Genomic DNA, 14,652 nt, shown 5'->3' on the forward strand with positions numbered 1-14,652 from the left:
TTGGCAATGGACCCATCTGGCCCTTGGTCTGGTCCGGGGTCTCTCCCTAGTGGGACATGCCGTTTATACTTACAAACAACTGCTGCACAATTGCTTATTTGATTGACACAACTTTCTACATGGCCAAGGGACATTAGCATTGCTGTATGTGTACGGTATTTTCGACCCAGCAGATTTGGTCACATTTTCGGAAAACCCATAATAAATTCATAAAAATAAAATAAACTGTGTGGATTTTTTTTGTGTGAAGTCAACCTATCACAGAAAAATACGAATTTTAGAAATGATTGGAAAGTCAAAACTGCCATGACATGCATGTTCTTACACCTCTCTCTGTGTGTGTGTGCGTGTGTGTGTGTGTGTGTGTGTGTGTGTGTGTGTGTGAGGGGTTTCTTACTCTGGTCACTGGGTTGACGTAGGCGGTGGTTCCATCCACTGTCACACTCAGGCACTTGTTGTCTTTTAATTGGACACACTCCTCCCCGAACATGTCCCTGACGTGGTGACGCACACACACACACACACACACACACACACACACACACACACACACACACACATTAAAGCAAAAATATAATCTCACTAATATCCTAATGTGTCCTAATGTGCGATCTCTGAAACATTACGAAAGGAGCCCCTCCCCCCCCAACACTCACACACACACACGCACGCACTAGAAAAGGTTCCTTAACAATCAACTCAATATTTAAATTGTGATGTTTTAGTAATATTGGCCAAGTTTCCCAAAGCAATTTTAGCCCTTCGTAGCTCACGGATGGTCGTAGAGACCAAGCCCCAACCGTCATGTTCCCGGGTTCACATGGGTTCGGGCAGAGCGACTTATTTAGCCCCCTACAACTACACCATCATTAAGATTTCACAAAGTGCTTAATAAAGTCTCACTCCTGTCTAAATATGGTACAGTATTCTATAATTACCCGTATCCTCGTGTTCTTTAACTCATTTAATGCCAGCCTATCACCACTAGAGGGCGCCCAGTGACCAGAGAATAATAGAGATATGCTGGTAATGCATGCCCAAGCCCTGGAGCCATGACTTGCCAGAACACTTTACTTTGTGCATGTACAGGAAGAGGATGAAGTTAGCTTGAAGTTAGCTATTGGCTACCAAGCATTTTAGATTTAGATTTTCGTCAACTTAGCCATGATTAAACCTTGCACACCTCATGCATGGGAGAAAAAAACAGAGAAAATGAGCTCTAAAGATCCTGGATTGCATTGGAGTGGATGGTAAATATCAGCAAATATCAGCAAATATCGTCCTCTGTAAACAAAGGACAAAAAAAAAAATTTTGAAAAAAGATTTTTTTTTTCAAATTTTTATTTATTTATTTTTTATTAAAAAGCCGAACTAGTTCGGGATTGGCACTCTGGGATGCGATAATAAAGCCGAACTAGTTCGGGATAGGCACTCAATGAGTTAATAAGAAGCCTTATCCGATCACGTTCTGTTTTCCCATTTATTTTCTGGTGTTCCACATGCGCACCAAGCCCATTGAGATAAACAGACAGTGATCGCATAAAAAGGCTTCTTATTAAAGAAAACGGAGGATACGGGTAATTATAGAAAGCTGAATCGTATTTAGACAGGTGTGACCGTGTGAGACTTTATTAAGCACTTTGTTTGTGAAATCTGAATGATGGTGTAGTTGTAGGGGGCTAAAATAAGTCGCTCTGCCCGAAACCATATGAACACAGGAACATGACGATCGGGGCTTGGTCTCTACGACCATGCGTGAGCTACGAAGGGCTTACGATGGGCTAACATCGCTTTGGGAAACCCAGCCATTGTTCCTGCTCTTCTACATATTGCCAACCAGGTGAAGAAATCACAGAGTGAGTCTTTAAACCTTTGCTTTATATGAAACTAGAGGTTCGCGGGCCTTCGGCCCGCTCACATCTAGTTAAAAAAATAAAATAAAAAATAAAAAAAAAATAAAATAAAAAAATAACAATAATAATAAAAAATGGGGGGGAACTATTGTGGCGGAACTATTGTGCCGCAGCGCACGTTTCCGGTCGGACATATTTGACCGCCGGACGCACTTCCGGTGTTGTCCGCAAATCTTTCTTGTGTGGATCAGCTGCCTCTGAGATTGAGTGGGCTGAGTGGGGCTGGGCGTGGGCAGCGTGGGCTGGGTGGAGCGTAACCGTGACAACAGCTGCTTGCAGGCTGGTGCAGGCTTGTTGTATGGGCTGGTGTAGGGTTACAGATCCATTGGCTGGGCGGACGTTAAGATCCCCTGGACTGGGGGACGTTATAGCCAATTGGAGTGCTGCATTTGGTCTGTTGGTGACACTCAAATACCGCTGGCTGCAGTTCTAAAATGTAATATAAGATATCCGAGACCATTACACGCTCTTGCAGATTTATTTTATATAGAGTCTATTTTCACTGTGCAACATGCTGCCATAGAAGATATGCATGGCATCTATGCATCCAAATGAACTTTAGTCCGCATGCACGCACAGACAGACAAAAACAAAAAACAAAATAGCAGACCTAAAAAGGTCAACGGGTCACATGCATGGAGTTTGTACATCTGCTATTTTGTAAGCCAATCATGACATGGTTTACTGGCAGGTTTATAAATTGGGGAAGCAGTACATACTGTAGCATCAGAGCCACTCTCTGGACAAACAGATCCAAGTCCACGTCTTCTTTCTTGGCGTCCAGAACTGGAACACAAAACACCACCACATTAAAGCAGTATTTCACTCAAAAGATAACATCTTTTCCATCAACTTCACACCCCATGAAGCCTTGAATTCTGTAGCATTCCTAAGCCATTAATTTGATAAGCGGGTCATTGGTCAGTAAAGGTCTTTACACACCGGGGGCGAATTAGCGAATAAATTTGCTTTTTCTTTAAAACCCCTTTTTAATGGAAGCTTCCACACCGAGTCACGGACAGCAAGTTTCGAAAACGCAGCTGTTAATTATTCGCTCGTTTCTACTCAAACAAATGTACTTTTAGTTACTTTACAAACCGCTGCTGCTGCTGCTTCTGCTGCTGCTGCTGCTGCAGGGGAACGGTGAGCGATTCTGTGTTGTCCTCTCTGCTGTGATGTGATGGGTTGTGTGACCCAAACAATGCGCACAACAGATCACTTACTGGCATTCAATTTGGTGAATTTAATACGCATATTCGCATGGGAAAAGGCGCAAGGCGAATTCTTCGCATTTTCAGTTCGTTTTCCGCAACACTTCGCTAATTCGCCGGTGTGTAAAGACCTTTAGAGACTCCTACTCAAAACCTACTCAGAGAGTCTCAGAGACTGCCGGTCAGCATATTATTGGCATGCAAACAAAATAAAATACAATACATCAGATTATAGGAATGCAAACAAAAGCTCAGTGATTCCAAGGCTTCATGGAGTGTGCAATCAATAGAAAATAAGTTAATTCTTTGGACACTGTTATAAACTAACTTTATAATGCAACACAACAGTGTCACTTGAATACAATGCAATCATGAAACAACGGCAAGGACTTGAGGCTTCTGATGCAAGTGATGTGGCCAATGACTTAGTACCTCATAACAGTGGACTGGGGAGCTCTGGACCACTTTTTAAAGGGATTACATATATATATATATATATAATATAAATAATATAATATAATATAATATAATACTAGAAATCCGCCGCTCCATTCCTAGGACTTCGCGCCCTCCGGGCGCTCAGGCAGGACTGCTCTATATTTGATCATTGATGCTTGTCTTGTAGCGGGGACTCTGCTGCCGTGCTCTGCACTCACTTGTGGAGGCAGCAGCAGCAGCTGCACATGCAAACACAGTGGTGTCAAATTTCACTCTCTCTCTCTCTCGCTTGCCCGCCCCCCCTCCCGTTGCCTCCTCTCTCTCGTGCTTAGCGAATGAGCGGGCGGCATAGGGTTATGGGCGGTATTCCTTACGCCCTGACGACTACCGACTACCTATGCGACTACCTATGAGTTGAAGTCGATGTAAAGGGGGCGTGAATGGGCTTGGAAGTGGGATGCGGCAATAAGCCCATTGTAAATATAAGATAATATAATATAATATAATATAATATAATATAATATAATATAATAATATTTACAGTGTACCATGCAAAAATACAGAAAATGTAGAATTTATATCAAATGGGCAAATTAACCCATTACATGTGAACACAGTGTGCGTGTTGGTACAGTGTTGTTACAGTGTTGGTACAGTGTGTACTGACACTTCTGGGCCTTTGGGTTGGACTGGACCTCCAGGATCACCGTGGTGACGGCGTCAGCGTACATGTCGTTCAGAGGGTTGGCCATCCACTGGAGGGGGGGCGGAGACACAATGAAACAACCAATCAGCTTCTGTTATGCAGTCTGGGTGTCAAACCTTTTTTCATTCCCAGGATTTCTTTTAACAATAAATATAGAGTCTTCAGTGGTGCATATTATAAGGCAGGCGTCCGGGACCCCTACGGGGTCCTCATAGTTACTACAGGGGGTCCTCCAAATCCTTCTAATCCTTATGTTATCCTTATGTTATATTAACAACTTGAATCCTAGTGACCATATTCTGAGAACTGTAGCCAAAAATGGCAGATCTACAAGCTCACAACTGAGCTTGTAGATCGGCTATTTTGGGCAAAGAGGTTTGGTGTAGAGGGGAAAAAGATCAGACTAAGTACAGAGTGAAAGGTTATTAGGTGATGACGGTGGTTAAATATCTGAAAACACAAATTGACATGAATTCAAAATACACTGAGGATTGTGCTGTCAAACGATGAAACTATATGGAATCTATGAACAGGTTGTGGGGGTCCCTGCTTGATCTCTCTCTCAGCTAAGGGGTCCTTGGCCTGAAAACGTTGAAGACCCCTGTTGTAAGGCATGCTGTGAGGGTTCCTCACCTCCAGAAGCACCATGCCAGCTTCATGGATCAGAGTGATGCTTTTGAACACCTTCACTGTGATCTTCTCTGTTCCATCCAGCACCTCCACATCCCCTGCACACACAATGACACAAACAGTTAGGGTTACAGCCACAAAATCATGGCAAATGCCTTCAGGATACAATAAGCCTGTCACACCTGTACATGTACCAAAAAATAAATAAATGATGACATTTTAAAGTATTGCAATCCAAATAAAGTGATATTTGTGTTTAGTTACTGTACATTTTGTTTTATTATGGTAATAACATTGTGAGCTTCTGCTCTGCTGGCCGCACTGCATGTAGCTGCTCTGAAAGCGAGCACGAGGGCCTCTTTATTTCCCGCTGCCCAGGGGCCTAATGTCATATAAATCCGGCACTGGTCTTTATAAGAAATAATAGTCTGCATCTATAGCGCAGCTCTGAGATGGTATGTAGAAGTGGTTGGTAATGATCATAACAGCTTCCTCTAGGCTAGGGTCAAAGGTGAGGTCTATGACAAATACAATACTAACCTGCTAGGTTCTGCAGCTGGCTGACCAGTAGAGAGATGGGACCAGTGAAGGGAACCGCCTGGGTCTGTTTGACCGTTCCCATGGCCAAGTCTGTGTAGTCTATAGAGAGACAGACAGACAGACAGACAGACAGACAGACAGACAGACAGACAGACAGACAGACAGACAGACAGACAGACAGGGTTGTCAGAATCATGAAACGTTACTTGATGATTCATTGCCATCATATCTGCGATAACGGGTACACATTATTGTGTATTATTATTTTACGCTTTAACTATAGGAAAAATAGCAGATATACAAGCTCACAGCGCGGCACCGAGTGCCGCGCTGCGAGCTTTTAGATCTGCTATTTTTTTTTAAATCGTGATAATTTGTCTTTTGAATCCTTCTAAGGTTTTTTTAAAAACCCTATGTTTCTATGTCAGCTATCTGGCCAGCCATCGTCAAAGAAAAGGTCCTTTTCACTTAAATGGAGCTCAGTTAGTCTGTTCTTGAGAGACTAATATATATGTCAGTGGTGCTCAAACCTTTTCATGTGAAGGACCGCCAAAATGATATTTATTTGGCCACGGACCCCCATCTCAAAATATTTAGTTTCAGGGACCACCCAGAAGCAAAATTTGAGTTACAAACGATCGCTTTGAAAATACATATATTCAAAGATTTGCACACATTTTCACGACTTTTTCAAAAATAGCAGATCTACAAGCTCGCAGCGCCGCGCTGCGAGCTTGTATATCTGCTATTTTTCACTGGTTAAAGCATTCAATAATTCTAGGCCTAAATGGGTTAACAATTTAATTGTGTTTCTTGTATTGAACATTGGATCATATAAATACAAATTACACGGATGCGTTTGCCTTTTTAGGCTTTGTAAATACCGTAAATATTTCACAGGGCAGATCTGACCTATCAAAAATAAATAATGAACTATGGCCAAAACAGGCCATCTTTGATAACTGTATTCTTTGTGGTTATAACCGATCTACAAACTCATGATGCGTCGCAAGCTTGTAGACCTGCTATTTCTACCATTTTTGAAAATGTATAAAAAAACATTCAACTCAATGGAAACTATTCTGATGGTTAGTCAAAAATAATTGTGTTTATCGAATAATTGGCAAATATGCAACAATCATGACAGGCCTAACAATATTAGTTTTCTTTCTTTTCTTCTATTTTTTTTACCCTAAAACAACCATTTCTCTTGTGTGGACAACACAAGTTCTATTATTCAAATTGTACTATACACACACACATCGGTATCGGCTTTGCTGATCTACATGCTAGATCAGGTATTTTCACAATATTTATCTGAGGGACTGAATGTAACCTCAGCTTCAACTCCTACAAGTTGAATTTGATACTGAAGGACCTCAGCCTGCAATCTCCTAATGTTTATACTTAACCCTTTCCAAGCCACGGGGAGCCCCTTAATATTAAAACCGTACTATTTCGGACTTCCTAGGGGGGGGGGGGGGGGGGGGGGGTCTCAGCCGCTCGTCTTTTCCCGTACTTTCCCGTATTTACCGAAATAAATGATTTTCATCCGAAAATCGGCGATCGTCTAACCTTCCCTAGTCACCACTCGTGCATCGATAGCTCTCGCTGGTCTGACATGAAGCAGAAGTGATGTCATGGCCCTTTCCTTCTCCAAGGCAACTTCCCCCTTTCGGTTACTGTCTGTACACGAGTGCTTCTACTGCAGCCGTGCTGGGGGCTATGCTAGCAAAACTTTTCAGTTCTACTCTTGAGTCACACGTGGATTATTTGAGGGGACATTTACGTGAATGGATCGCGCACGCGAAACGCACGGGGACATGATGCGTCAGCCGAATCTCCCACTCTAAGCCAATGCAGATTGAGAATTTCACTGGGAACTGGGGTGAGTATACAACGGGGGATCGCGGTATGGTAATGGGGGATGAAGACCACGTGATATAGCGCTGGATGTCTGGTAAAATGAAAAAAAAAATGTGAAACTTGGAGATACGAGGTTTCCACCCGACAACGGCGATATATACAGTACGTAAATGCTGCTACAGTAACACAATAAATAGAGGAATTTATGGATTTGACGCTGTGATCGGGAATATCGATATCGGCAGATACTGATTCCAGTTGATCGTGATCGGAGCATCTCCAACACACACACACACACACACACACACACACACACACACACACACACACACACACACTTGTTTTTGCTACATACTGAGGACTTTACATTGACTTCCATTCATTAAGTGTGCCTGCTATGCAATAGCAAAACACTTATTGTAATCCGCCATACTTAAGTCAGTAAGTCATGTTCTGGCAAATTTCGGCGCGTAATAACTGCCGCACGATTTACACCACCCCCGCAATTTATACATCAAAACGTGCGGCTCGGCCGGGAATGGGGTGCTATTACTTTTCTTTCCGATCCGCGTTACCATGGCGACGTAATTCGCAAAAAACGACGCCCAAAAACCCCATTGACTTAGAATGGGGGACTCCGAAAAAAACCCAGAAACTTTGGCGCCACATAACTCTGCCATACTTTTGCCTAGCAACGTGATTTAAACTTTAAAATGCACACACAACTTTGGTCTTTTTCCGGCCAATAGGGATGAGCTGTAATTGATTAAGCCCCGCCCCCTCTGTATTCCTATTGGCTGGCTTTTAAACAGCCACTACTCCAGTTCACAGCATGGTACCGTCTTGAAACTTGGTGTCTGGACTTAAACGGCCAATAGGGACTTATTACTTAAGCCCCGCCCCTCTTAAGCCACGCCCCTATCTTCCTATTGGCTTAGCTTTAAACAGCTTTATCTCCAGTTTGCAGCATGGTACCGTCTCGAAACTTGCTGTGTGTACTTAGATGGCCAATAGGGATGAGCTGTAATTGATTAAGCCCCGCCCCCTCTGTAACAGGAAGTGCCCTTCGCCAAACAGGAAGTGCCTCTACATCTCATGAACCGTTTGTCGTACAGACGCGCATATTGCGTCATATGACTTGATTAAGAGTCCTTGACCTTAATTGGGGCCTATTTCGCCAAACAGGAAGTGCCCCTCACCAAACAGGAAGTGACCCTTTACCTCGTGAACCGTTTGTCGTACAGACGCATGGATGGCATCAAATGACTTGATTAAGAGTCCTTAACCTTAATTGGGGCCTATTTCGCCAAACAGGAAGTGCCCCTCACCAAACAGGAAGTGACCCTTTACCTCGTGAACCGTTTGTCGTACAGACGCGTGGATGGCATCAAATGACTTGAATAAGAGTCCTTAACCTTAATTGGGGCCTATTTCGCCAAACAGGAAGTGCCCCTCACCAAACAGGAAGTGACCCTTGATCTCGTGAACCGTTTGTCGTACAGATGCGCGGGTTGCGTCAAATGACAAGTTTAAGAGTCCTTAACCTTAATTGGGGCCTATTTCGCCAAACAGGAAGTGCCTCTCACCAAACAGGAAGTGACCCTTGATCTCGTGAACCGTTTGTCGTACAGACGCGCGGGTTGCGTCAAATGACTTGATTACGAGTCCTTAACCTTAATTGGGGCCTAGTTCGCCAAACAGGAAGTGCCCCTCACCAAACAGGAAGTGACCCTTTATCGCGTGAACCGTTTGTCGTACAGACATGTGGGTGGTGTCATATGAAGAACCATAATGTTAAAGCTTATGCAAAAAATGGTAATGTTAAAAAATGTAACGCTAATGCTAACACCAACCGCTACACAAGGTTGCACAGACTTAGCGAGCTGCAGGCACACTTAACATTTCTTAGAAATTTTCTTTTCTAGTTTTTCTTCCATTCCTGTGGCCTTACCCTAACCCCTAACCCTAAACCTAACCCTAACCTTAACACAACCCCTAAATTTAGTGAGGACCGCAACTTAGTCCTCACTTTCCAAAAATGTCCTCACTCTGTTGGTTAAAAACTATTTCCGGTGCTCACTGGGTAGTAAGAACGGGTAAACACACACACACACACACACACACACACACACACACACACACACACACACACACACACACACACACACAGTCCTTACTGGAGAGGTCGTTGGGGGTCAGGATGTGGTAACTGAAGTTGCGTTTAACGAGGATCCCCGACACTCTCTGACCCTGAGCCGTCTTCTTGTCCGCCAGGGAACCCATCACCTGCAGCAAAGGATCATGGGAGTCAGTGCTTTTGTTACCGATTTCTTGAGTTTACAAAGAATTTCACAAATAACTAAATTGTTATTTTAACCAATCTGTATGGACGAGTAGGTCCACAAGTCTATTGTCTACCATGCTCATTTAATAAGCATGTATCTTTTGCTTGCCAATAGAGCTGGACAATTTGACTTCCAATCAATATCACGATTATTTTAAACTTTGGCTTCAATTCAAATGACTGTCCGTGGTCAAATACATATCATTCTAGGGGTCCTTGACATTAACTCTCAAATACCTGGAACGCGCCCGAGTCGCGTTCGATTTTAACCACTTTAACCATTATTGTATGCTTTAACCTTAGAAAAATAGCAGATATACAAGCTCACAGCGCGGCACCGAGTGCCGCGCTGCGAGCTTGTAGATCTGCTATTTTTGAAAAATCGTGAAAATGAGTGCAAGTCTTTGAATATCTTTGACCCGATCTTTGACCCGACTTCCAAATCCTTCTTCTAATCTAAATCATGCTGCTCTCAAACTTTTTCATGTCAAGGACCCCCAAAATTACCTGTATTTGGCCACGGACCCCCATCTCAAAATATGTTGTTCCAGGGACCACCCAGAAGCAAAATATTTGAGTTACAAATGTTAGCTTTTAAGTAGATATATTCAAAGACTTGCAAAAAAAAATCATGATTTTTCAAAAATAGCAGATCTACAAGCTCGCAGCGCGGCACTCGGTGCCGCGCTGTGAGCTTGTATATCTGCTATTTTTCAGTAGTTAAAGCAGTCAATAATCGTAGGCCTAAATGGGTTAAAAGGTTTGATCACCACTGACAGCAACATAGGTTTATCAGACAACCATTAGGATTTAGAAGACATTTTACATGACCATTAAGTGTCACTCAAATAATTGCGATTAACGATTTAATAGTTTTTTGGTCGTTGACAATTAGCCAGTAGCTATGCCCCTCCCCTAAAAGCTTTTTTCCAATGCTAGCTTAGCAACCGGCAGCTTGCCAAGGCTGTTGCCAAGGCAAACCTTGGCAAGCAGGAAGTTATTCTAAGCTAGCATTGGACAAAAGCTTTTTTGGGAGGGGCATAGCTACTGGCTAATTACATTTCCGTTTGGCTTTTAGGCTTTGAAGTTGCACATGGCAGATATGACACATAACCTAACTATAAAAATATGTGACTGACATATTTGACAACTTTATACTTAAAAAAGAACATTTATAGTGGAAACAGCCGATCTACAAGCTCACAACGCGTCGCATCGCGATGCGTTGTGAGCTTGTAGATCGGCTATTTCCACTACTTTTTGAAAGTGTTTGAAGCTATATGAACATTTCTCAACATGGAAACGATTATGACGTTTATGCAAAATAATTGCTTTTACCTCAAATAATTGCGATTCGACGATTATTGCGACCGAAACCCTCCGTCACACGTCACACTTTTGCCCTGCTCATATCTCCGCAACCGTTGCCCCGATCCATGCAAAATTTTGCACACACGCCTGCCAAACCACAACCTCCACCCAATTCTCACATGGCCCTCTTCTAGCGCCACCATGTGGCCGATTCTTGAAAAACACATTTGTGGACACTGCTCCTACAATTTTTGCCCTAAAATCACGCAAATCGGTACACAGTATGTCTACACTCATCTCATCAACATGGATGTGTACCATTTTGCGCCACCTTCAGGCCGATTTTTTAAAACACATTTTTGGACACTACTCCTACAGATTCTGCTCTAAAATCACGCAAATCGCTACATAGCATGTCTACACTCATCTCATCAACATGCATCTGTCCCATATAGCGCCACCATCAGGCAGATTTTTTCAAACACATTTTTGGACACTGCTCCTACAGATTTTGCCCTAAAATCACGCAAATCGGTACACAGTATGGCTACACTCGTCTCCTCAACATGCATCTGTCCCATATAGCGCCACCATCAGGCCGATTTTTACATACACATTTTTCCACACTTCTACACATTTTGGCCTGACGGTCACTTATCTCCCGATTAGGGAGTCTTACTGGTGTATGAATTGTGACAGGCCTAGGCCTCAGCTCTCAGGCCTAAATGGGTTAAATTTATTTATAGTTATTTATTTTCCCCCGTCAATTTCCCAGCCCTTGTTGCTGCCCAGCGGTGCGAGGCCTGCGCCGTCACCTTGGCCAGCTTCTCTCCTCGGTAGTTGAGAGTGACGGCCTCCGTGTTCCTGGGGCTGTGCACCTCGATGTGCACCTCCTCGTTGTCCTCGTACTCTCTGATGAGGGCCGCCTTCAGGCGGGCCATCTCGTTCGCCTCCCCGTGCACCAAGATCTGAACGCACACAGAGACACACACACACACACACAGACACACCTCCATCAACCAGTAAGACTCCCTAATCGGGAGATAAGCGACCGTTGGTCGCTTATCTCCTGTCACACTGCTGACAGTATGACATCACACCGTACACAAATGACCCTTATATAAGACCGGCATTATCTACCGACAGATTAGTAACAAGATGTCAAAATCATTGAAGGTTTACCCTACTAACCAACTGTTTACCATAGCAACCATGTTTTTTACCTTAGCAACCAACTGTTTACCCTAGCAACCAACTTTTTACCACAGCAACCATGTTTTTTTTACCCTAGCAACCAATTGTTTACCATAGCAACCATGTTTTCTTACCCTAGCAACCAACTGTTTACCCTAGCAACCAACTGTTTACCATAGCAACCATGTTTTTTACAGGGCCTGGGATTGATGACATCAGAAATCTCCATATATGGGCATGAAAGGGATTTTGTTTCTGGAAATATGTCTGTGGGGTGCCACATTTGGAATAAAACACTTACATCACACATCTGGATATCCATACAGCCCATCTAGTTTGCCTGTGTCCATTTATGCCCATATATCTGATGACATTGGGACAATGATCTCCATATATGGGCATAAAACTTATGTTAATTAGTAAAGCCTGGGGATCTCCATATATGGGCATGAGGGGTACCCTAAAAGGGCATCATCTGGGAATAGCAAATATAGTTATCCTAGAAAGTGAAAATCTTACATCAAAGGCCATAACTACCTACCTACCACCATACTGCATTCCTCATTAAACTACCTACCAGTAAGATGCCTAAGGGAGAAAAGCAAAGGGCGAGGTTGCACCATTTCTTGGTCTTCTGGCCAGTGATGTATATCGGACCATTTAACCATATATGGAGACATCTGGTACCCAAAGATATTCACAGATATGGGCTTAATATTGATGACATAAGGGATCTCCATATATGGGCGTAAAAGGGATTTGGTTCCCCTGGCATCACAGGGATCTCCATATATGGGCATAAAATGGATTTGGTTACCCTGGCAACACGGGGATCTCCATATCTCCATATATGGGCATAAAAGGGATTTGGTTCCCCTGGCATCACAGGGATCTCCATATATGGGCATAAAAGGGATTTGGTTCCCCTGACATTACAGTGATGTCAGTGGCTGGTTCTACAGAGGGGATCTCCATTTATGGGCATAAAAGGGAATGTATGTATGATGATGTCAGATATCATAGACGTCATAGGACTTTCACATAACGAATAACTGAGTAAGCATGTAAACCCGTAAAATCTATATTTGGGCATGGCTGATTTATGACCTCATCATGATGACACGAGCAAACACAGCTGAATTGTATAAATGATCAGTGCAGAAACCAACAGAAGTATTTGACCAAGACTCTTCGATTTAAACATCAACAAAGGTGTGACGTTTGTTGATGGTCACGTGTGACGTGTGACGGACGGACAGACGGACGGACGGACGGACGGACGGACGGCCGGTGGAGGTTTTCATAGTAAACTGCTCCCTGACGGTCGCAACAACATATCACCTTCTTAACTCATTTCAGGTCTGCCGGAAACCCTGTTTTACTTCTTTTCCACAACATCTCGGATCCAAATATTGTACTTTTACTCCACTAAGCTCAGAACTAGGGGTGTAACGATACATTTTAATAGAGATTCGATACATATCACGATACATGGTTGACGATACGATACATGGACGATATTGGTTCATTCATGGCGATACGATTCGATTCAATGATTTAAAATCGATATACTAACTATTTAGCAAAGAAATTAACTTATGTTGCAATGATTTTTTCCGGCCAATGTCCCGCGTTGCCATGGTTACCATAGACTTCCATGTAATTGTGCAATTGTGTAAAAAGTGCACGCCCATGCCTAGATGATGCACCACGTGTGTGCAGGCTGTTCACAGCTTTCAAACAAAAAAATCCGCTTGGAAATCCGTTCAGGCATTCATGATTTATGAGCCATTATGTTTTCTTCAGATGTAAACAAACATGGCTGCCATGTTTGAAAGAATGGGTTGGTATGGGGGTTAAACATGCAATTTCGCGATCGCGATCATGCCTAACACATTTCTGGATGTCCAAAAAAAAAATTTGAAAAAAAAAAAATTGATTTTTTTTTTTTTTTTTTTTTTTTCAAAAACGGCCCAAACTTGGGAAACTCGGGGTTGGCACAGCACTAGTACCAATACAAACTCGGGAAACTCGGGGTTGGCACCAGATGTGTTAAATCTGTGTGAAAAAGTGTAGATAGTGAAGGTTTTAATCGATACAATCGATTCGCACTGCCAATTCGATACGATACAAAATTAAACGATATGATTCGATTTTAGCTGTTTTCATTTCGATATACTTAGTTTTTTTAAGTTAAAAACGATATTTCGATGCTGTTACTATATCGTTACACCCCTACTCACAACGCGTCGCAATGTAGATCTGCTATTTTCAAAAGATTTTTATACATTTGAAAACTTGAAAGGGGAGATTCTGAATAATACTTTGTGTACATTTTGATACCAATACTTTTTGTACTTTTACTCAAGTAAATTTTGAATTTCTGACTTTTACTTGTAATTTCTACATCCTCTTGCCTTTGTTACTTCAACAAAGGCCAAGGGTGCTGACAGTAGGCCTGGGTCGTCCAAGTTGATAAGCCAAGGTGGACGGAATAGT

At 42.8% G+C, this 14,652-nt stretch overlaps 1 protein-coding gene across 1 annotated transcript in view; it reads right to left on the minus strand.

Annotated features, from left to right (window-relative positions):
* LOC308300145 (cleavage and polyadenylation specificity factor subunit 3-like) overlaps window positions 1-14,652 on the minus strand; it is a 49,470-nt gene that overhangs the window by 15,847 nt on the left and 18,971 nt on the right. Inside the window, exons 11-17 of the mRNA XM_080743949.1 lie at window positions 11,775-11,927; window positions 9,482-9,590; window positions 5,439-5,537; window positions 4,902-4,996; window positions 4,230-4,317; window positions 2,633-2,699; window positions 398-494 (exon numbers count right to left, since the gene is read on the minus strand). Coding sequence (XP_080600075.1) covers window positions 398-494; window positions 2,633-2,699; window positions 4,230-4,317; window positions 4,902-4,996; window positions 5,439-5,537; window positions 9,482-9,590; window positions 11,775-11,927 — 708 coding nt within the window. The remainder of the gene's footprint in view (window positions 1-397; window positions 495-2,632; window positions 2,700-4,229; window positions 4,318-4,901; window positions 4,997-5,438; window positions 5,538-9,481; window positions 9,591-11,774; window positions 11,928-14,652) is intronic.

This window comes from Nannobrachium achirus (genome assembly GCF_963921795.1).
Source record: "Nannobrachium achirus genome assembly, chromosome: 16".
NCBI lineage: Eukaryota > Metazoa > Chordata > Actinopteri > Myctophiformes > Myctophidae > Nannobrachium > Nannobrachium achirus.